General features: G+C 41.8%; 1 protein-coding gene across 1 annotated transcript; it reads right to left on the bottom strand.

The window, feature by feature from the left end:
• Positions 1–23,849, bottom strand: LOC131480018 (rho GTPase-activating protein 20-like). The gene is made up of 15 exons (XM_058662331.1): positions 23,643–23,849; positions 21,834–21,998; positions 19,999–20,142; positions 17,794–17,835; positions 17,061–17,145; positions 13,832–13,909; positions 11,019–11,085; positions 10,308–10,487; positions 8,622–8,746; positions 7,039–7,304; positions 6,104–6,299; positions 4,569–4,722; positions 1,694–1,732; positions 853–978; positions 1–140 (listed from the first exon to the last, which is right to left on the bottom strand). Exons 1-15 carry the CDS (start codon positions 23,669–23,671, stop codon positions 1–3), a joined length of 1,836 nt encoding a protein of 611 aa, XP_058518314.1. The 5' UTR covers positions 23,672–23,849.
• Between the last annotated feature and the right edge of the window lie 311 nt (positions 23,850–24,160).

Here is a 24,160-nt window from a genome sequence, read left to right as displayed (position 1 = left end):
CTAAGTCACCATGCCCTGGGCATCCTGCTCCAACTCAGGAGCACAGGGTGCAGAGGCTTTATGGCTGGTAATGAGCTCCTGTTTGAGCTCTTTTTCCATACCTTTCGGTGGTTCAACCTCGAGAGATTCAGGGTCGATGTCTGTGGAAGGAAAAGCAGAGCAAAGTCATCTTAATATACCATTAGACAACAGTCTACTATTCACAACCGAAATCAGAAACAAGGCTGATCTGCTCCTAGGATTCAAGGTCTACAACTACAGGCACCTTGACATTTCAGAGGCACCCTGAGGATGACATTATGCACAAAACATGTCTGGGGGTGACACGTTCCTCATGGAACAGTGTACAAGTGTACACATTTTGGCCCATGGCACACTCAGGCTGTCCATCCCGGGTCTCCGGGTTTCTGGCTGATTGGGGTCACTGGACTCACCTTGGCAGGTGTTCTGGAGGAGGGCCAGTAAACAAGACCTCCCTATGACAGAGCCCACAGCAGGTCAGCTCAGCTGACAGAAAACAAAACCCCGTCTGCACTGACAACTCTTTTCTGACAGAGCTTGGGGGTGCACCCTCAAGCACATAATGCCATGTGCCATGGGAGGATAGCATCCAGATTGAATTGTGTCTGAGAAAAGATACATGTCCTAGCACATTGTATCACAGGGCATTCCAATTGGCCCATGTGTATCCCCCACATCCTTGAAATGCTTGGCACAATCTCAGAAGGCGTCGCTGGAACTCGAGGCCATCTTGCAGGATTCTTTACAGGGTAGGTCCTCCATTTTGAAAAATGGTAGTGAACATGAAAGGGAATTCTCAGACATTGCCATGGGCACCCTTCAGTCCCTCACTGGGCAGAGGGCAGATGACGTAAGTGCCCCCAACAAGCTTGGGTTTTTCATGTTTCCCTGGCAGCCCAAGCTCTTTTTCCATACCTGAATCCTGTGCTGAATCCAGATAACACTTAGGTGTTGATGCTGAAGGAAAAACAAAGCAATAATGCACCTGAGCATACTTGCATATTAGACACACCACGTTACATCTGCAACAGCCACACATCTCATATAGCCTACTGCAACCATCTCTGAAGTCGAGATTTCTGACATGTGCAGCATGCTCAGACAATGTCAGTGCATAGTGTCCTAGCTGAACGTGGTGCCTCCATGGTATCCACACTGGGCCAAGGCACTTCTCCCATTCTACTTTTTCGTAAAGGCAGGATTCTCTACTTAGAAATGCTCACAGGACAAGCTAGGCTTAGACTTTTGCATGCTTGCTTGCTCTGCCTTGCTTTACTTTTCTCTTTTTTTGACCAACACATTTCTACATGGAGTCCTCAGAGGGAAACCAGATGTTCGCGTGGTAGCTGTCTACCCACAAAGCACTACCTGTGCCAAACCCCGTGCTCTTGGAATTCATGCAATGGGGACTTTCTCTCCCCCAGAATTCCATCCCTCCTGCACAGGCACAGAGCATTTCAAGAACATAATATTCAGCTCAGTCTAACGCCTGCATGAAGCAGCTCCGTACATCAGTGTCTCAACAGGGCACAGACCATGAAAGTTATTCTAAGTCACCATGCCCTGGGCATCCTGCTCCAACTCAGGGTACACATCCCAAAGCCCGCATGGGCTAGTAACAAGCTCCTGTTTCCATCCTTCCTCTGTACAGAGCATATATTTTTACATTTACCTCTCAATGGTTCCCAGTTCAGAAAATCTGGCTCCATAACTGTGAAAGAAACACAGAGCAACGTCATCTCCGTATACTATCGGACAACAGTCTCCTATTCACATCTGAAATCAGGAACAAAGCTGATCTGCTCCTAGGCATCACGGTCTCCTACTATGGGCACCTAGGCCTTTCTGAGGCACCCTAAGCACAAAATTACGCACAGGACGTGGCTGGGTGTGACAGTTTCCACATCAAGCCGCACCACTGCCCTCACCTTCAGTCTGCTTCCAACTTGGTTTCTGACATTGGCTGTGGTCTGTGTCTACCTCTCATTGCAAAAGTAAGTAGATAAGCAGGAGGAAAGGAAAGGCTCCTGAATCTCAAGAAGTTCTTCCTCTGTGTTCCTAGGGAGTCAAGGAAACAGACTAAGATGCCAATCATTTTTATTGGTCAGTGGCCACAAGGGAAATTCTAGACCGTCGACTTTGGTCTCCATCAACAGCCACTCACAAATACACTACCTGTTAGGGAGGTCATGCAGACATAATGGAAGCTTGCAAGATGGTATGCAGTCAGGACAGAAAATCAAAAGGAAGCATGCCATGCCTCGCTCTCTTCAGTAGAAGAGTCCCACTCTGTGTCCCTATGGACACCTGGGGCAAGACAGGATGACCCATGTTTTGCCTCCTGTGACACATGGACTACTCTTGAGCCAGAGCAGTTGTTCTGTCCTGCACAGCCCTGAGCCTTGTGAATGGGGCAGGATGACTGTACAGGTTGTGGCAATGTGGTCCAGAGTTGGTGTTTCAGGGAATTGTAGTCAAGAAAGGAGATAAACATCAGAAAATTGTGGGAAACCCTCTCAGTGCAGTCCCTCGGAAGAGCAATGATACCTGCCATGGGTGCAACCTTGGATGCTGCAGGCCTGCCTATGAAGCCCCTGCGTCAAAGATTGGGTGCAATCCCCACACTCCTGAACTCGGGGTCACCGTCACATGCTGTTTCACCATGCTAAGGCACACAACCCTAAGCTGACATATGACACTTTCAGGAAACAGACACATCTCACACTCAATACAGGAGACTTGCCCTGCCCATCTCAGGCACCCACATGGGAATCTGCTCTGATGTTCACTGAGACCTCCAAAGAAAATGGAACCGAGGTATATATTCAATTTTGAGAGCCTTGGGAAGTGCCTTTGGAGTGTATTGCTAGGAGATAACCTAATGCCAGCTGGCAGAAATTGTTTGCCTCAAAGCTGTTGCCCTCTTGGTACAATATTCTCCCTAGGTGCATCCCTCCCGTGCACAAAGGGAATGTGGGGTGGCATCCAAAACAACGATGTGACAATGAAGCCCATCATTCCCAACAGCAGAGGGTAGTGGGCTAGGTACCATCATTCCCAACAGCAGAGGGTAGTGGGCTAGGTACCATCATTCCCAACAACAGGGGGTAGTGGGCTAGGTACCGAAGTGTTTGAATCAGCAATTGAAGTGACTCCTAAAATGCTCAGCTGACACTGTGGTATTAGAGTATTTTCTCTCTCTCAAGATTGCCTTTAGTGTCTCCCAAGTCTCTCTGATTTCTGTCATAGATTCTACAGGTTTCCCTACGTGTTTCAGAAAATGAAACCTACCAGCTGCAGCTCCCTTTAACAGATCCCCTTCAAGTTAGCCCATAAGCCAGATCACATACAGAGCAAAACCTTATTGTGCCCATAGTGGATATTTAATAATTTTGATGCACCCTTGATACCCAGAAGCACACAGCATGAATGAAGTCTTATAATCCAACTGTGTCTTAGAAAATGTAAGTGTCCTTTCACATTCTGTATGAGACCCTTGCATTGGTCCAAGGACATCTCCTGCAAGAACTAGTGTACTTCCAAAGGCATGGATGGAACTGAAGCTCTGTTTCTCGACATAGGAACCTTTCAAGTTAAGGTCACGCGTCAGCAGCAAACATGAAGGAATTCTCAGGGAGAGTGCTACAGCCTCCCTTCAGTCACTCCCTGGCCAGTGGAGAGATGACCAAAGTGTCCTCAGTAATCTCAGGCCTGTCTTAGTGTTCCCCTGTGCTCCGGAACACAGCACATCCAACTTTACCTCTGGTTTAAACCGCACATAATCACATAATCTCATACACCCTAGTTCCAGCATCACTGAATTTGGGGAAAATGAAACGATCCAAAATGTGCAAATCTTAGTCTATGACCCAGAATGGAAATGATATATTTTAGATTATGTGCATTTTAGGTTAGGAGCCACCTGAACTCATCTTCACTCATTATTATTAGTCTCCATTGGACAGTCCATGGTGATTTCATTACAGTGACTCAAAAAACATTCCACTCATGATACAGGTGGGCCCATTTCTGGACTGCAACTGGTTTCTTATTCGAGTCTGAAAAATGACATATATCCTTGTACATTCTTTGTCAGGGCATTCCAATCAGTCCATTGAAGTCAATTACATCCCCTGAATGCAAGCACATTACATTCAGATATGATGCACAAGGTTACTCACATATTTCTGATCTAATATGAACATAGAGCCATAGAAACGTATGTATTTACAAAGTGATTAGCAGATTTAGTTTTTCTGAGGAAAAAGCAAGTCGGACTCCAATTTTTTACCTACAAGTTTCTGAGAACAATATTAAGATTTGGCATTTGCAAGTCAAACACATCATTTTACCTACCCTTTCATCTTAAATATTTTGAAGCTGCTCCTAATCATTGGCACTCTTGTAAAGAGAGATCAGATCTATTCAATGCTATGCTAAGTTTTGCCATGGCTCCTTAAAGCCTTGTGGCTTTCCGCACAACCAGTTAAAATTGTCCAGAAAATCCGAAGTGTTTGCCCTGAGTTCCCAATTCAGTGAGCTCTCACCTGTACCATTTTCTGGATTCCACATGACGATTTCATGTTCTGTGCTGTTTCCACTGCTGGTGCTGGAATCTCCACAGCTCTTACTAAGTAAAGACTCATTGTGGTGTTCAAAGATCTGTGGGTAGTTTTCAATAAAAATCTCTATGATAGACATCTGTAACACAAAAGCATGGAAACAGGGTACTCTTTCACTTGCAAATATGAGTCATGCATTCTATGTGAACACTGGACATTACAAAAATCATATAAACTTTAAACAAAATTCACAGTTGACATAAACGTATATGAACCATTTCCTGACCTATGGTTACACTTTCAAAAGTACAAAGTAATTTGTCAAAAATACTGCCCCTCAGAAAAACAGTACTTTCTGTGTCCTAGTGCAATAAAATGCTATTTTAATAACTTCTTTGTTTAGATAGCACAGTTGTCTATATATAAGGGCTAGGCACAATAGCTCAATGACTAAATCGTCACCTGACATGTGCCAAGATCTCATATTGGTGCTAATTCACGTCCTGGCTGCTCCACTTCCCTCCAGCTGTTTGCTTGTGGCCTGGGAAAGCAGTAGAGGATGACATAAAGCCTTGGAACACTGAGCCCATGTGGGAGATCTGGAAGAAGCCCCTGGATTTGGGTCAGCTCTGCTTTAGTCGTTGCAGCCATGTGGGGAGTGAACCAGCAGATGAATCATCTGTCTGTCTCACCGTCTCTGGAAGTCTGATCTGCTTTTCCTTTTCCCAGTGAGTCTATGGAGGATGTTTGAGGTGATGGAGTGCACTGTCACATAACTTGTGAAGTACTCAACAGAAGAAAACGTGTTATATTAAACTTGGGAAGCAGAGGTTTTTGTGGATCTTTTGACATGAATGGAGTCAACTACAAAGGAAATGTCTGTTTCTTTACCTGCAATCCTTCCATAACCACTGCCCTGCTTCACTCTAACGTTACATCTGTGTCAGCCTGATAAGAACTGTCATTGTACTGGAGACATTTGGGTCTATCAGTATGCTTTAAAACTTTGACTCATTGTCATTCCAGTAGCATAGGTAAGATGGAAAGTGGCATTTCACTGAGTGAGCTACAAGAAGGGTCACTGAATAGGGAAATGCATGTGCTCATTTTGAACAGGCTGTGTCACTATTGATCTGAGGATACTGTTGTTTACACTACTGACTCTACTCAGCTGAGAAGGCTTGATAAACTGTGAAATTCAGGTGTGCATGGTCCTCAGTGATGAGTGACAGAATGCATCTCAGATTGACCACTTACTAAAACCCCTACATTCCCTTCTCTGATGTTATATAACATTAGAGAATGTTACATAACATTCCTGCTTCCCTGTGCTTTAACGCCTCATGTTTCTGTTTCCTGCTTTGGAAAGAAGTGATTCACTGCTCTCAATTTCTGACTTACCACCACACATTCCCACAACTCCAAATATAGAATAAGTGACCTTGACATTCAGGAAGGATATACAGCGCTTTTCATTGTAAAATGCGGTTCATCACAATGGAAATGGGGCACCTCATTACCTGTTTAACTATTTCATTTTCCAATGAAGCGATCTGTGATGTACATTTCCACAGTGAAAACATACTTGTTGTGATGTAAAAAGCTAGCTTGGGTGCGCTCATCAGGTTGAAGGAGGCATTGTTGGATATCTCATGCAAGCACAGACATAACTGCCTCAGGATATCCACATTGCATGCGGGCAGGTGTTCTAAGAGCCTAAACACGTACACACACAAGCAAAACTAACAAACAAATGCAGTAACTTTCCTGCTGAAGTGATAGAGACAGAAAGGGAACAAAATATTTCAAATTCCATTTTCTTAATAGTATCACTGGGGATTGGGTGGGGTGAAGGAGAAGTTAAAATTATGTTTTTTCACTTGAATAACTTTGTGAATGTCCAGTTTACACAAGTCTTAAAAGTGGCTGTTGCATTCCAGAATGTGCTCAAAGCTTACTGAGGAAATTTAACAGCATTTGAGTTGCAAACATTTTACCTTGTAAGGTAAAACTGAAGCAATGATGTCTCAAGGCAACAGTAAAACAATGAAGCAGAACACATTCAAGGTATGAATTCAGGTGAAAGTGATTGATGTCAATTCTTTCAGCATACACAGAATTATCCACCTAATTAGCATTGACAAGTGGATAGTGAGATCAACAAAGATCTATTCTTACAGCGTATCTCTGGGATCAGTAAGTCTCCGCTCCATTCATGCGACATTCAGTGACATTCAGTACAGTGGTCAATAACTCCATACCAATACTACTTTGTGTGAATAAGAACCCAGTGGGTGTGGTAAAGTCTACCTCTCCTCTGATTCTGGTCTTGGTGTGACTACATGAATCCTCTTCACATGCTTGTTGTGGTTAAAAGCACAAGCTAATATTTTTCTCTAACTGTGTTGGCTATATTTGGAGACAAGTCTGGATTAGATGTGAATGATATTACCACCTTTTGATTTCTGTGATTTCCACTTTATCCTCATCAAGGACACCAAGCCAACTATCGTAGAGTTCCATTGTAAAAAGAGTTTCAGGTATGATCCGAAGACAATCCTTTAATGAGTCTGCCATGACAAGTGGAGACTCATTCTCCCAATTTAATGTATGTCCAAACATAATTCTTTCCTTGAGACACAGAAATGATTTTATGTTGTCAATGTTTTGAAAAACACCCTTTGTCGATGGCCTATTTTGCCTTAAAAAGTGAAGCATCTCCTGCGAGGAATAAAATGTAAACAAATTACAGGACGTTTCACAACCACCAGTCCAGAACATAAACTGGATCTGTAGAGGAACAGATACAGTGCATGAATTAACATGGCAAGAGCTGATTGATGGGAAGAAAGGAAATCTGCTTCAGTGCCTCTAAGTATATTTTCCAGTCATCCATCTAATCAATGCCCATACACTGAGTGGTTTTGAATGCTGGTTTTAACCTCATCTTCCTCTTCCAAGAAATAAAACTTTTAAACCCAAAGTTTTTTTCTTCAAGCTTTCAGTGAATCAATCTCAATCATCTACCCTGCTGTTACTATTTCCAAAAACCTGTTTTTCCCAACTAGGAAGATATCGTTGCCACCGTTATTGACATCAGCCCATCCTTATCTAAATAACTACAGGCTGCATTCTTACATTCTGTGGCTGCCCACACTCATCTAAAACCAGGGTGAAGGCTCACATACGACAGAATGCCTTCTTTGACTGCATGCCTATTATACCAGATTTTCACTGCCTTCTACATCTTAATGCCAATAGAGCAAGACGTGTTTCACAAATATCACAGGGAATTTGTCATTTATTAGGCTGTTTATATTTTATGCCTGCAACATAATGTATTACCTGATAGTTTTTTATCCATTGATGACATCATCTTGATCAGGACCCTGGGAGCTCCTTGAACTTGTGAATGGAGTAAGGTCTGGGAGAACGTCCAAGATGGACCTAGTCTGATAAATTCCTTCCCACCCAGGAGGTATCTCCTTATACACAGGAGAAAACAAACCGATACACTGGGCAATCAACCAGTGTGCATGCTATTAAAAATCCTTGTTGGAAATAACAAAGGCCAAGTTCTGTGGCCTTTATTAAACACATTCTCTTATGATAGAAGTATGAATACATTTGAGAATAATGTGTTTAAGCATTTTAAATACAAACCAAACTCATGTGAGAGAGGTTGTGTGAGAAGTCTGAGTCATCTAGACAAAGGGAGTAGAGGAACACTTCAAGCAAGAGGCTGCAAATGAGGGGCTGTGGACTCAGGGAATCAGATATGCACCTTTCCTACATCAGTGAGCAAGTGACTGGAGGACACTGCTGAAACCAGTGAGATCGACTACCACTTTTCCTGTTGTGTTTCAAGTAAGACTGCAATTCCTAATCAGACTATGCTTGTTTTTGAGGTCACAATAAGAGAACCAGTCAGCCAAGGGCTGACAAATGATTGTCACATTTGAAACAGAGTTGCATGAGGACACTTAATACCTCAGGTTCTCAGCGCTCAGGAGGCATAACGATCATAATGATACCTACCAAAATTATTGCTGTAAGATCATTCATTTGAAACCTAACCGGCTGTGCGGAAGAATCAGTGTCCAGAGACAGGCCATCCTGGCTTGCTTCAGCGCCCAGGCAAGACAAATAATTTCTGAAAAATGCTGAAGAGAAAGTGAAGTGATTAGATTACACCTACAATGACAGATTTTCTTCCTACATTTTCCATTTGACAGATTTTTTTTTGAGGGGGAGGTCAGGGTTAGAAAAAAGAGAAACTGAGTCCTTCCCACATACAAGTTCATACCACCTGAATTAACTAGTTGCATCCATGTGGCATTATGAATTTTCCTCCAAATTACCTGTAAGGTGCCAGGCAGATGTTTAGTTTACTCAATTAGATGCCTGAAGCCCGTATCAGAGTACCTGAGTCTGATGTCCTCCAGGTTCCAATTCCAACTTCTTGCAAATCTAGGCCCTGGCTAACAAAATTAAGTTCCTGCTTCTAGCAAACACAACATAAATAAGTCCCCAACTTCCAGCTCCTGTCCTGCCTCTCACAAGGGTGACATGGGTAAGATCCCAACTTCCGGCCCTGACCCTGACCCTGCCTCTCATAGGGGTGACATGGATAAGATCCCAGCTTCCGGCCCTGACCCTGGCACAATCATGGCATTTATGGAGTGAAGAAAAGAACAGGAAGCTTGTATCTCCGTGTGTCTTGCTCTTTGTGTCTCATCTCCTAAGGATGAGGATGCTTTTCAAGCTCAATTCTTCTGGCAGCGATACTTCTCAAGCAGTTTTTGCCTTTGAATCATGAACACCCCACACTGGACTGTATGTATATCCTGCTAAGCCTAATCAGTGGATTCAGGAGTCAGACCTCATTTGAAAAGTTCATGTAGTCACACACACCAAGGCTAGAATTGGAGGACAGGTAGACTTTACCACACCCACTGAGCATAAAATGTTACATAATAACAAAAATCAATTTAGCACATTATCCACAGTCACTTCGGCCCAAACAGAATCGATCTGAATTCAGTGCCAAAACTTTTAACTCTCCTTCAGATCTACCACCTGGGATGGGAAATCATCATTTTTTGGACCTTCAGAAGTGATGTGATTTCTGGTAAAGTTCTATTTGCAATGCATAAGGACATGCCAAGAAATCTTCAAATCACTCATTCACTGCTTCAATGGCCACACATCAAGGGATGTGGTTGAAGACAGGAACTCCACCTGAGTCTCACACATTGGAGGCAGGGGCACAAGTATTGGGTAACCCTCTGTGCCATCTCAGGCACACCACCAGGAAGGTCTATTATCATTGGAGCAGCTGGGAGTCAAACTGGTGCTACAACGGGATTCCAGCACCGTAAGATGCATCTGAACTCACTGTGCCCTTACATCTACCCCTCAGAAGGCAATTTCTGGAGATACCCAGGTTTATACATGCTTAATTTTATTGGGAAAATGCACAGGACATCTAGAGCTGACAGAAGTTCTAACATTAGAACAAGCCTAATCCTAAACTGTGCTGGATTCTGATTTCAAACCATTTCTCTCAAGCTTGTTCTGTTTTTTTCATATTCATCCTCCCACACAGGGAAGACCTTGGTGTCAGAACGCCTTGGTGTTAGAATCCATTTGTGTTCTGATTTTGTTCTCAGGAATGCAGATATGTGCTGAGAGCAGGGCATTTTGTCTAATAAAAGTACTCACCACCTCTACGCTGGGGTCTTGGCTTGCCCCGGCATTGCAGGATAAACTGCAGTTTTCCATCAGCTAAGATCTCTGGGATGGACTCCAGAAGGATATGGGGAAAGGTGGGCTTCCCTGGTGCGGACTGACGGATGGAAGTTTGATAACAGTGCTCCTGAATTGTGTATGGATTTTCATGGCCTAGGCAGAGAAGAATCTCATTTTATATCAGGCTGATGGTGAGAAGTATAATCAATCACACTGACTGTCAGTGTAGGCACTGCACTGGTGCAACTCAAGCTCCCCTTTGCCTATGGAACAGCATCATGAAAAGAAAAACACACAGGTGTCTTATGGAACATAAGGTGACATGGGGAATTTAAATGACATATGTATCCATCATCTGCTTGAGAAAATGAAGTTCGATTCCCTTTTCATTTCATACCAAAGGAAAAAGTCCAAGAAATATCTTTCATCTGCACCTGTAAAAGCAGGTGACAAACTTTATTTTTGTTCCTTCTATGTTAAAAACCAGTGTATGAAGTCAGAGATAAGGCACCTGTGTCTGCCGTAGAATGAACATGTGGCACTTCATTTTAAATGGATGAATGATGATTGCAAGAGGTTGTCTCCATTATGAGAGCGTTTAACCTTTTGGGCAAACATGGATATACCAGTTTTTAAGTGCAATTTTGAAATAATTAATATGTTTTTATTTTCCAGAACACTTACTCATGAGTGGGAATGGGGCCTCAGTCTTGCCATAATGGACCCACAGCTGGTAATCTCTCTCTGAGCCCTTGGAGAAAAAAAGGACTTGGCCTCAAAACATGTTTTCATCAGAGAATACTTAAACACATATTTCCAGAGCATTTCTGCATTTCCAAAGCAGAAAATAACTGGAACCAGGGCCAATGCTATCTGATCCACAATTCTGCTCAACAAAGTGGCCTAAGGGTTAAGGAATCACATTTATGCTGTTACACTAATGAAGACAAGTCTACTCCTGATCATTCCTTCAGCTATCAGCAGACTCCTAGGAGAATGGTATGATTTCCTTTTCCATGACTCTGTTCATGTACACGTATTGCCTGCCAAGACTGCCTAAACAAGGTGACACCTACATGACATCATAAGCTCAGTCATCCAGAAAGAACAGGCACAGGACCAGAAGGCAAGGAAGAGAAAGCAGAACTAACCCATCAGCTTACTCTTACTGTGGGAATGGTAGAAAGGAGAGTTCTCAGCTGGAAAAGCAGGCCACAAGAACGTGATTACCCATGCAACTCTAGAAAGGCCAGTTGAAACGAGCACATCAATATCATGTTTCTGTTCAATGTTTTAATTCCTTTCAGGAGCGAGCAAGCCAAAACGAGATTCACAAGGAGTAATCATTCATCACCTGATGATAGCCTTGATTATTCAGGAAATGCACTAGGAGGCATAGAGGCTGTCTCACACAAATATTCATTTACACACATATAGCTTCACTGCCTAAAAATTACTCAGGAGCAGGAAGATCTAACGAAACTCTTGCTTGAAGGTAGGGAACCCTTATGCTGCAGCGCCTTAACTGGGACATACAGATACAAATGGGATCTGATCATCTGTAAATTGAAATTCCTTTTTTTCTGATAAGACTCCAAGAAAAACTCTGGCCATTAAATAAAATCAACTATATTTAAAGTCAAATCTTTGTCACCAACCCCATTCATATAACAACCCACTCTCCTCCAAGGCCTAGTTCTTCTTCAGAGTTCACATATATTACTCACTAGACTTCAGTGCAGAGGTGTATGTTTTACTCAGTACACAGAAACTCAGCAATTCATCCTTCTTTCAAATGTATAACTCACTTGTGCTGCAGTGAAATAATTGGTTTCTTATACCAACTCTGCTTGCCCTGGCAGCTTTTAGGAGACTTGAACACATTAGAAAAATCTTGAATATTAGAACAGTATAGAGCTTTCACAGTTAGAGGGAACATTTTCCAGGAACCCATACTATCAAATTGTTCCTTATTTTTCTGCTGATAGAATGGCAAGCTCTTCAGTGATAGTGAGGATAGGATTCCAATGGTCCCAATATAAATGTCATTGCATCCTTCAAGGGCACCCATAGGCTTTTAGTCACTTCTCATTTGTGTGGGATTTTCTCTTCATCTCAAATACCACATATACATATTAAAAATCTGCTAATTTCTATCAGGAAAAACATCAACAATAAAGGCCACACCTATGCATCTGTCAGAATGCAATCACTTAAAAAAGGAAAGTGATGGGTTAGAAATCAGATAGGAAACTCACTACCCACAACAGAGGGTGTGGGGTTAAGCCAGGACACTGGATCCGGGACACTGCCACTGGATCCTCTCGGAATCCTGCTGATGTGCATCCCAATGCAGCACTGATGGCCCATGTATCTGGACTGCCACCACCTACACAGGAGAATTGGATGAGCTTCTCAGCTCCAGGAATGAGCCCTGCTATTATGCTAAGCATTTGTGGAGGTTGTCCATAGTAGTGAACACTCGACTACGTGTGCCTGTGTGTCTCTGTTCCAAACAAAGGAAATTAAAACACAAAACATACAAGAGGTGTCTATACACATTCCCCAGAAGCCCAGCTTTCACTCACACCTTACCTTTACTGAATTTTACAGGTACAGGGCATATCATTCTCAGGACCAGTATCTAAAGCACGACTCTATTCACATATTTTATGTCAACATTCACAATAAGGGGATTTTTAGCAGGTAGATAAGATCCTTGAGAACTGTATCACAACACTTGGACTTTAATTCCAGCTCTAGCTTCCTGCAAAGGTACACTCTGGGAGGTAACTGAAAATGTTCAAGTAATCAGGTCCTTTCAAATACTTGGGGTTCATCAGTTATATTCCTGGCTCCAGGACATCCTAGGGCACTCTAGCCACCTGGAGACTGAACCAATGGAAGGGAGAATGCTCCTCGTATCTGCTTTTCTCTCATCTTTCTGCTTGCTTCTCTCTCTCCCCCCTCTCTGCCTTGGTATGTACTCTGATTCTCAAAACAAACAAAAAAATCAGACATGTACTTTAGGGATCTTCATGCTGAGATTATGAGACAGAGTGATAGGGTCAGCAGTTATGGAATCAGGGGAATCAGAGTACAGAAACAGCAATCCAAACACACGTCTACTATTTTCATATTAGGACATTAGAAAGCTGACAAAATGCTTTTTACCTTTATGAGATTCAAATTAAAACCTGTGGAAATAGCCATCTGAAATTATACCCATGTTTTATTAAACTATGCCTTCCAGCTCATGCAAAGTTTAAAATCAAAACATAAGAGCAATGACCATACACAAATATCCCTAATGCATTCTACCCCATGATTTCATGTTTCTAGGGGCAATACACATTGTATATGCAGTTGGTCCCTTATGCCTCATAGTACATCACACAAACATACACACTGTAGGTACCTATGTACCAGTAGCAACATGGAAATACATTTATCAAAGATCAAAGTTGTTATTTTAAACCAGTTCTCAGATTACTTACAGTTAATCCTAGCCCTGGCAATGCCATGTTGATAACATCCCTGATGGTGTCTAAATTGTGAGCTGCTAAAATGGCAGACTGTAAAAGAGAAAAGGAGAATATAAACTGGTGATATGGAGAAACATTTCAGCATAAGATTACACAATTATAAAATCCTTACCCAGTTGAAGGACAAGTTTGAGGACTACCAAATGAAAAATATAAAGCACCAATGCTGAATAATTTATTTGCATCACTTTACGTAACTCAGAGCCAAGAGAAAAACTTTCATTAAAGTATAGGAAATAGTTTAATATGGAACGGAAAACATAACAACGTAGGACAAAAGAGAAAGAATGTAAACTCAGGCAGGACCCATAAAGGGACTGATTCTCTGCAGCAAAAATTCTTTCCTTCACACAGGGAATTGTTCTGCAATGAAGGGCTGGTCCCTCTCCTTCCCCTGCTGGTTGCATGTTTATGTTCAGACTGACATCATAGACAGTATGTTCAGTCTTGGTCATGCGAGATTAAGAACCAACTGTGGAGGACATTCTTGCTTACTAAACCACTTTGTAGGAAACACCCTCACAAAGACAGGCATCACACCTACTTAGATCTTCATTCCCCATATTCATTGACACTGTGAATCCACAGTTCAAGAACAAAAATGCTCTCAATATTTAAGTCCTGTTTTTGAGCTACCTGAAAGCCCTTCCACAGAAACTTGAAGCTCTGCATTATCCATTTACAGATAATTTCCCTTCATTTTGAAGGGAGAATCATCGTTTTATAATTCATGCAGATCATAAAATAATGGTTTATCATGTTATATAGAAGCATTACATTCAAAATAATCATTACCAGGATACCTGCCTCTCCTTGTGATCTTGATATCTTTGTAAACAAAATAAATTCAAGTAAAATGGTTGGTGAAGATGGATAACTGCAGTAAAACTGCATTAATTCTGACTAGGAAAGGTTAGCAAAGGAGATGAGAGTTGGTTAGAATCCAGAGGTAGAAATTCTGAAGAAGACACAGACACACCACAGAGCAGTGTGGATGGTGAGATCAAGCAGCAGTGGGAGGACACACAAAGCTGAAAACTTGAGGAAATTCCAGAAGAAGAGACAGAGATGGAAACAGACCATGGTGGCTGGAATCACGGGCGACATTATTAGATGTGAAGTCCTGCACACCCCACTGATTCTGGGTTCAAACTGCAGTCAGAGAGGAAGAAAGACTCCCGGCAGGTCACTGCAGGGAAGGAGGACACAGTTTTCCTCATTCTTCCACAAAACAGCAGGACCAGAGGGCACAAGGTACATTTGGATGGGAGGGGTGGACCAGCTGTCATTTAGTTAGGAAGGAGCTTGGACGGGATAGACCAGCATCTCATGGTGGCTGTGGTGGCTGTAATGCATGCCTCACTAAGCACAAGCAGTTTACTCTACACAGGGGAATGTAATTCTCCGATTCTGTCAAGAGGACAGGTCCCCAACTGATGTTGAACCTGGGTTAGTGGCCAGGAAGGGGGTGGTGCACAGGTCTGGAACTGTGAAGTGCCCAGATTCACACCTTTCTACAGGCCGCTGGCACAGGATACCAAGAGAGGGCCTTCATAGGCTGCTGGTGCTGGCAATCCCTCTGTTCTCTGCAGTCAGGGGAGACTCAAAGACCTGAGGTGAGCTTCAGCACCCTGTGACTGTTCTGACACAGTACTGTTGAATTACTCCACACCAGAAACAGAAGATACTGAAAACAGGATGGGAAGAAGGAAAGACATACACACAGGTGATCAGTAGAGGAGGCTTAAACTAGTCACCAGAAAGCATGTGGAACAACAGGCAGTGGAACAAAACGTGTGCAGAAGAAAACATCAGCTAAAATATTTTTTTTCAAGATTCGTCAAAAAGTGCCATTCAGTAGTGAACTGGAAACATCCATTTTCAGATGAAAGAAATTTAGGAACTCAACATGCACTAGAACTGGAATTTACTATAGGAAATGGTTGTTTCTGTGAGATAAAATTAATGAACATTAGAAGGAAACAGATCTCCCAATATGAATGAGTAGCATTGGTGTTGTATGAGTATCTGCTGCAAACAACTCTGCTGAACTATCTCTTTTTCCCCTGCAATGGCATTTTGTGTGATCTGACACTGGTATAAAACACAGTCACAGAGTACACTTGTTGTGCTGGTCACACCCATTAACAAATGGGTTAGTGTACCCTAACTTCAGAAATCAAGTGTGATCCCACTGAAGCTACTCCTTGCAACAGCATTCAAAAAATGAGGCAGACAAACACTGCTCTCCTAAATGCTTCATCCCTTCAGAACTGTATTCCATTCTGGCAAAGTAGTTGTTAGATGTAAGTAGCTCAGAGCAGCAGCTGACCCTGGAGTGGGTCCTGTCCCAGAAAGGGAGCATCACAAAGTGACTATCAACTGGAATATGAAAAACAGGTGGAAGCATTGTTTTAATTGGTGTTCTATTTCCAGGTGAGGACTGGACAGTGGCTGCACAAGAATATGATTTTATTTAGGCTTGTGTAGATGTTCAAGGATTAAAGGGTACACCACATGTAACTGACTTCAGAAAAGGCACATTAAGACACATATCCAGAGGGACAATGAAAAGAAATTTTTAAAAATCCAAACAGGACAAAATGTCAACCAAACAGGCACATCTGGGTTACAGCCTATACAGTGCATGGCATACCCATCTCTAGTTTTACATTGCATTCTCTTAAAATATTCCATCAAAATAAATAAAAATAATTTAATAAACATGAAAACTGGAAATGGAATCATCATCTGAAAGTAGTAAAAGTCAAAGAGAAAGATTTATTTCCTGGAATACTGCCTTAGAAAACTAACGTTTTTAAGAAATGAAATTCTACGGATATTCATCAGGAGATTCTCGTTTTTAGCACAAGCATTGAATTACCAGATTCCATTGCTTCACATAATCTCTCACTTGATACACATGAAGTATTGCATGGATATCTGAAGATACATTAATAACAAGGTTCTTTTATCACGCTCTCACTATCCCTCCAGCACTCCCAGTTCATCTCCTCTCCTCTCTTCTCCTCTTTTTCACTCCTGTCACTTTCTCTAGCTTTCCTATCCCTGTGTCTCTCTTTCATTATGGATAAGTCATATAATTGTTTAAATTTTTTTTGGTGAAAAGCATACTTACACTGGAAGAATTATAAATATTTTTGGTGAAAAGCATACTTACACTGGAAGAATTATTAATATTACTGGTATTGACTTTAACCAGAGTATTCTGTAATCCATCCATCTGCTGGCTTTGGGTGATTGATCTAATAAAAGCCATAAAATACATAAATAAATTAGCTAATCATTCTTTTCAAATCAACCCATGTTTATATATATGTATATATATATAATTCATATATGTGAAAATTTTGCTTGAGTTATCGAAGACACATATTTGTAGACTATGCATGTATTACTATGCTCATATATCTGTAGCATTTTTACTCTTATAAGATGTATCCATGGAAAACATCTGCATTTAGAGTGCCTTACCAGGGTCAAAATATGGGTAGGGAAGTAATTTGGGAAAAGAACATGTGGCCTTGAAAATAATTTCTGTGATATGTCAACTAAGCATTCTTGCCTGCACTGAAGGAACTGACACCACCAACACACGACCTAAAAAGGGTAACAGGCAGAGTTGCTGTGAGACTCACCCAGCACAGCAGCCTGGATTTACGGGAATTTACTATATACTGAGGACCATGGTTGCTTCATTCAAAAGGTTTTAGGCAGAGAAAGAATAGGAGGTGCATCTAGAACTTCCTCAACAATGAATATATCCAAGGGAGAAACAGTTTGAAGATGATCTGAAGTGTTATTAAGGAGATATCATGTGGTGGCATTGTTTCCAGAGATTATGTTCTCTGATCACAAACTAAAGACACAAAATGTGTATCCTGCAGAAATACCTTTCCAGAAAGCGATGCCATTTATCCTTCAATTCCACAGACCTGCAAATAGAGAAAAGGGAGAAAATATTACACTATGTAAAAAAATTAATTCCATGTGATTTAGAATTTCAATTTAGATAAATACATTAGCAGGCATTCGATGGCAACAGTAGCTCAGGTGTAAGTGCTACTTTTCCCTGCCCCTACACGTGGGCTCTGGATGGATTCTGCTCTTCCACAGCAGAAACTGATCTGAAACTAAAGCCCGAGTTTCAACAATGGGATGCTAACTCAGTGACCACAGGAAAGTTTCCACTAATTAAACCTGAGTGCTCTTGTATTTTGAAGTGTTATATAAATATAAAATACACTATGACTCAGGTTAAGTCCAAATGAAGAAATTGACCATGTGGATAGAATACTCGATTCAGAAATAAGGATATAACTTGTGGGGGGTGGGCATGTGGAATCCAAATTACTGTAATTGTTCATAGGGATTGTAGAATTAGCGTATGTTAAACAAATACATAGGAAACATTTTTCAGAAGTATGATGTGTGAGAAATGTCAGCTCTCCTACTGCTAAAAGACAAATGTTTAAAATCCTTTCTGAAATATCATGGATGTATCTAATATCTAAAGTGAATACCTGCTAAGCATCAAACACACATGGACTTATAAATTGCTAGCATTCAGAACAGGTATGGCTAACTACAGATCACATAAAATTGAGCACTTGTGTAACTGGATACATTCACCATCCTGTGCATGCCAAACTCTGTAATAATATTTTGTTACAGAGTATTTTCATTATCGAAGAATAAACTCTGAACTCAGTAAGCAGCCATCCCAATTCCCCACTGCCACCAGATCCTACACCACATCATGTAATTCCCTCAGCACCACAAGCGTCATGCACTAGTATCTATACCTACAAGAGGGTTTTCGATTCCCATTTTCACCAATCTTGAGAGGCATGTTTATTTTTGCAGCATGTGTTTTTAACTTTATGTTGATGAAACTTCATCATTTTCTCCTGTTGTGGACTGTGCTCACTGGCTCTGTATTTTAGGGGATATATAATGGAAGTGTAGCGGGGACTGATACGTTCAGATATGGAGATAAAGTGCTTTGTGTCTCTGTGCATACAGACCAGAGATGGACACTCAGTGAAAGAATTGAATACATCCAAACAGTAAGATGATGGACTCGCTGACAATGTCCACGCCTACATTGTTGGGAAGCACTTCAATAACAGCATGATGGACTTGTGACTGTTCATGAATGACATCCACTGTAAAACTAGAGGGGAAATCAGTGGGGAAGACAGGGACCTTGGGGAAGGGCACAGGCAACCCCAGAGCCTGTGTCCATATCATAAAACAAAATAAATTTTTAAATGTAATAAAAAGAGAATGTGAGAGACAATCAGAATTCCAATTCGCTGGTTTACCTCCCGATTGTCCACAACTACCAAGTATGTCTCTGCGAGCTGAGAACTCAATGCATGCTCTTCCTGTGGGTAGCAGAACCCCTGTGCCTGAAGACATCACCACTGCTTCCCAAGATCTGCATTAATAAGAAACCGGAGTCAAGGTAAGAACTAGAAGTGGAACCTGGGTTTTCCAACGTAGGATAGAAGTTTCTTAAGTGCTAGGCTAAACACTCATCTTGTAGTTTTTTAAAATCACTGTTGTTAACCTAGCTACGCGATCCAATTTTGAATACACTGCCTGTAATTTGACAGCTGTATTAAAATGAATAAAACAGTGTAAGGGGGTGGGGGTATGGAGAAATAAATGCACCTCACTTCAAGGCAGCTAATTTAGGTCCTGGCTACTCCATCCTTTCGATCAGCTTCCTATAAATGCATCCGAGAAGCAGCCTGTGGTGGCATAAGTACTTGTACATCCACCACTCACAAGTGAGATCTAAAAGGAATTGTGAGACCTGGAGCCAGTTTGACACATCCACAGCTGTTAAAGGCATTCAGAAATACACCAGTGAATGAAAAAACAAAAACTTTGACGAAAACACACAAATGCCATGACTGAAGGCATTGTGAGTCAGTGGTAATTATAGAATCAAATCAAAATGTTTCCTTTTCCCAAAATTGCATTTGTGGGGGATTTAATTATACATCTGCATATTTCCTGGGCTAGGCAAAGATGACTACTACTATTAAAAAAAAAGTGATATTACAAGATTCAGAAGTGGTACTTACGAGAACTTAGCCGTAAAATTTTGCAAAGGCCATCCCAACTTCAGTGATTTTAATTCAGGACTGTCACCATGCCCCACAGTATTTTTAGCAAGCCATATGTTGTTTATTGAAGCCTGGAGTTTGATTTTGAACTGCTTTTTGTATCTAAAGAAAGATTATCAAATGAGATGTTTGTTTCTTTTTTTCCTTTTTTATTTATTTATTATTTTTAATTCATTAATAACATTATAATATGTGATAGTTTCATAGGTACTTGGATTCTCCCCACCCCTCCCCAAACCCTCCCACCATGGTGGATTCCTCCACCTTGTTGCATAACCACAGTTCTATGATGGGAACAGCTCATTCTCACATATTCCCCCTTAGTGCACAGTACAAGTGAGGGTCAGTTGGGCCATTGCTGGGTGCGTCCTAAGTGAGGGATGACCCAGGGCACCTACAACACAGATGGGCCATTGCTGGGTGTGCCCTAAGTGAGGGATGACCCAGGGCACCTACAACACAGATGGGCCATTGCCGGGTGATTTCCTTTCTTAATACTGAGTGCAGTAAGTACACAGCAAACTCTGTATCCTAAAGATGTTACATTTTAAAAGAATTACTCATTCCCTGGTTATCTATATCTTACTGAATTCAACAGTGTTGGGGGGAGTTGGAAAAAATCATTAAATACTACATGAATTATTTCCAAATAAGAGAGACGGACTCAAGTCTTGGAATAGCTTTAGTGCGGAAAGATTTCAAATACATTTGAATCTCGAGTTTTTAGAGCAGGAGTGGGGAACATCTGGTTCTCAGGCTGTATGAGGACAGAAAAGCCATTTGGGATAGTTTTGTCAAGGCCACTGCAGGCTGGATTCAAAAATGCAATAAATTCATAATTTTTAATGTTGACACTTCGATTCATTCAATGAATGATGTTATAAATATTCAAATGGCCCCTGGCAGAAAAAAAGTTTCTTCACCACTGTAATAACCATAGCTTATTTCAAATTTCCCTTCTTAAGGTCTGGTTAAAACAATGTGCCTCAACGATTCTGGCTAAGGCTGTACTGCCACAGCTGACAGTCTACAGCCAAATCACAACCACAATGCAAAATGCATCCCAGAGTGTGATGAGTAAGTGCAGAAAATGGTTCCCATTTTTCTGCTGACAGTCACAGGGTGATCAACAGCTTCAGCAGTGTCCTTGCTGGACACAGGTGTGGCCCAACCCAACTTCACTTTGACATGTTGTCTTCCTCATTTTCAACTCTAACTTTCAAGTGAATTATAGAATCAAGCAGTGACAAGCCTGAAGAAAGATGCTCAGGGTTCAGGGCACAACAGCATAGGACTCTTGGAGTCCGTGTAATCATGCAACACAGGAGACCTCATGTGGAAAGACCCATAACATCCTGAGGGAAGGAGCCTTAGCACAGCAGGGCCTCTGGTCGCCTGAGTCAGGCAGCTTGGGGCATTCAGTCTAGAACAGGCGGCTGCTTCTCATGCCAAAGGCAGTTTAAATGTTGCAAGGACTCCTCTCTGACACTTTACCTTATTCTCTGCACCACGTCTATCCTCCTATAAGAACACAGTCTACATTTACCACAACCTTCAATTATCTGTTTGCTATTTTGTCATATGTATGAATCCCAAGAAGAGAGAAACCCTGACTCTCCTACTGTTGATTGCATTCTCTACAAGGAAAAGATGCAGAATAAATCTTCACAGAATCCATAATTAAGGGAAAAGCCCAACACATTTGCAGAGATCAAACTAAACCACTCTGTTTACTTAGAGAAAGTACACAAAAATGATTTTAAACCAGGAAAGCATGCTTGGAATGTACCTACTTGTTGTTTGTAATGAGCAGCACATCACTGTAAAGAAAGGCATGACGCTTCTTGACCTGGTTATTATTGGTCAGCTTCACTGGTCCATGCAGCAGGAGGTGGTGTTGGGGGGGCTCTGGTGAAGTCATGGCTGCTGGGCCATCAATTTTACAACCACGGTTGGGCCTGCTCAACATCAAACACCACAGAGCCATGATAAAACAACTGACAGAATGAGCTTTATGCCAAACATTTGGGGTGACACATGACCAAATTATAGCCTCACTTTCCCAAAAAAAGATCTCCAACTAAATGTAATGAGGTTCTGTGTTTAAAAGCCTGAAAGAGCAGAGGTCAGAGGCACAGACAGATGGAGAAGACCCTCAAGGGAGAATCTAGGGGAAACCAGAAAACAGCAAGTCAGAGCAGAAAGAAAAGGTGGAAGCCACTGGTCACATCAAATGCTGTGGAAGGTGTGGTGTGGTGTGAGATCAGCAGGCACTGATCATCGGATTCAGTAACACAAAGGCCATTGGTAACCTTGGACAACTGTTGGTGGAGTGACGGAAGGAGTGCTTGCTAGATAGGCTGGTAGGCAGAATGTTCCCCCATTAACCCACCCAAAACGTAAGTCTTAAACACTATATGACGTAACCTAGGAATGTGTCAATTGCAAAAAAGAGAGTACAGATTGAAAAAGTGTGAAAAACCTTCACATAGGGTTGACTGCCCTAGTAGGCCTAAGCTAATCAAGTGGGATCTCCAGATCAGAGCTGTCATCCAGCATTTTTTAATGATGTTTGTCAAGACATGCTTACAATTGGGTCTCAGGTTGGCATGATTATTTATACACTAAATAGGCTCCCCATCTTATCTAAATCAGTATTCTCATTAAGGCAGTGTGGGAATGCTAAAAAGCACCAAATCATACTGCAAGTATCTAAATTATCTTAACACAAAGCCATGTTTAGATGTAAACTGCTTGAATTAGGACCATCTCCTAACAGGTGTATGTGGCCATAAAAGTTAAACCCATGGCCTAGGAATAACACAAAACTCTTTCCTAAACAGGAAAGCTCCTCTGTAGATTGCTTTTCAGGAGGGAACTGCTTCCCACTGAGCTAAGGAATTGTCTCCCTGATGATACAGAGCCTGCTCTGGAGGTCAGCAGTGCCATATCAGCAAAACCTGAGTATCCTCACATGTTATCAACAACAAAATGACCAATTACTCGTCATCTGGGTTAACAAGCTCAAAACTCCTCCTGGACTACTAGTCAGCTTGGGTGATCACTTGTAGAAGATGAAAAGATTTCCTAGAACCGTGGGCCTGTGGACGAATTCCAGGAGTGGAGTCCTTTTTGGCTCCTGGAAACATTCCCGTTCCCTACGCTGGCCGTAGTGAGAGACATGGCTAGACTAGCACGCAGACCCTGGGCACACCACTAGGACGAGTGAGGGTTCTGCAGTAGCCAGGCCAGCCCACCACTGTGATGTCAAGAGTTCTAAGGCTTATGCCATACCTGACCAACTGACAAACTCACACACCAGTCTGCTGTGTTTGGGCCCTGACTTTCGATTCCTCCAATTTAATCTGAGGAAATCATTCCTACACTTTAAGTTGTAAGAAATATAGATGAATAAACCTTTCATTCAGTTTGTCCAAGTGTCAATATTTCCCTAAAGTATACCACAATATTATTACTGTGTAATTTTCATAGTGAAATTATATAATACTGTAGATAACAATTAGTATAAGCAACATATGTTTAACCCCGTTTTCTGCTCCCTGGCACTAGGTGATCTGTCAAAAGAAGTTCATGTCACTTACAGCTTTGAAGGTTGAAAGTCCACGATCATGTTCCCCCCACTGACTCAGCTGCTCTTCCTGGTTCAAGGTCCAGCACCTTCACATTGTGTCCTTGTGCGGCAAGGAAAGAGAGATCAGGGCTCCAAAGTGGGAACGAGGTGGGGGACTCAACCCACAGCAGTCTATTTTCATTTCTGTCACTGAACTCTGGACTTTCCACCCTAAATGCCAAAAGAAGAAATGGTGTAAAGATTATGCTTGCTAGCTGCAATATTATTTCAGCATATCACAAACATAAAATACTTATTTATCTTATTTCTACTCTTCAGTTTTTAGATGAGCGATGAACTGTCTATATAGGAGAGAAGGTTGCATAGCGGTCATGGCAGGATCGTGGCAATCAAACCATGTGACTCTTGAACCCTATTAGGTATTTACCATGTACAGGGCACTGGTAAAATCCACGATTTTATTAGTCTCAGTGTCTCCACTCCAAAGCACAGGTGACAGTTAAAGCACCTCAGAGGACTTATGTGAGT

The sequence above is a fragment of the Ochotona princeps genome, chromosome 4, assembly GCF_030435755.1.
Source record: "Ochotona princeps isolate mOchPri1 chromosome 4, mOchPri1.hap1, whole genome shotgun sequence".
Classification (NCBI taxonomy): Eukaryota; Metazoa; Chordata; class Mammalia; order Lagomorpha; family Ochotonidae; genus Ochotona; species Ochotona princeps.
Note: the sequence above shows the minus strand (reverse complement) of the source record. Positions and strands in the feature narration are given on the sequence as shown.

Excerpts from the sequence above, each read along its gene's own strand:
- LOC131480018 (XM_058662331.1), bottom strand. The coding sequence starts at position 23,671 with ATGATCGTGGACTTTCAACCTTCAAAGCT. Across the intron at positions 979-1,693 it reads GAACTGGGAACCATTGAGAG|CATCAACACCTAAGTGTTAT; the intron begins GTAAATGTAAAA and ends TTTTTCCTTCAG. Across the intron at positions 141-852 it reads CGTCATCTGCCCTCTGCCCA|ACATCGACCCTGAATCTCTC; the intron begins GTGAGGGACTGA and ends TTCCTTCCACAG.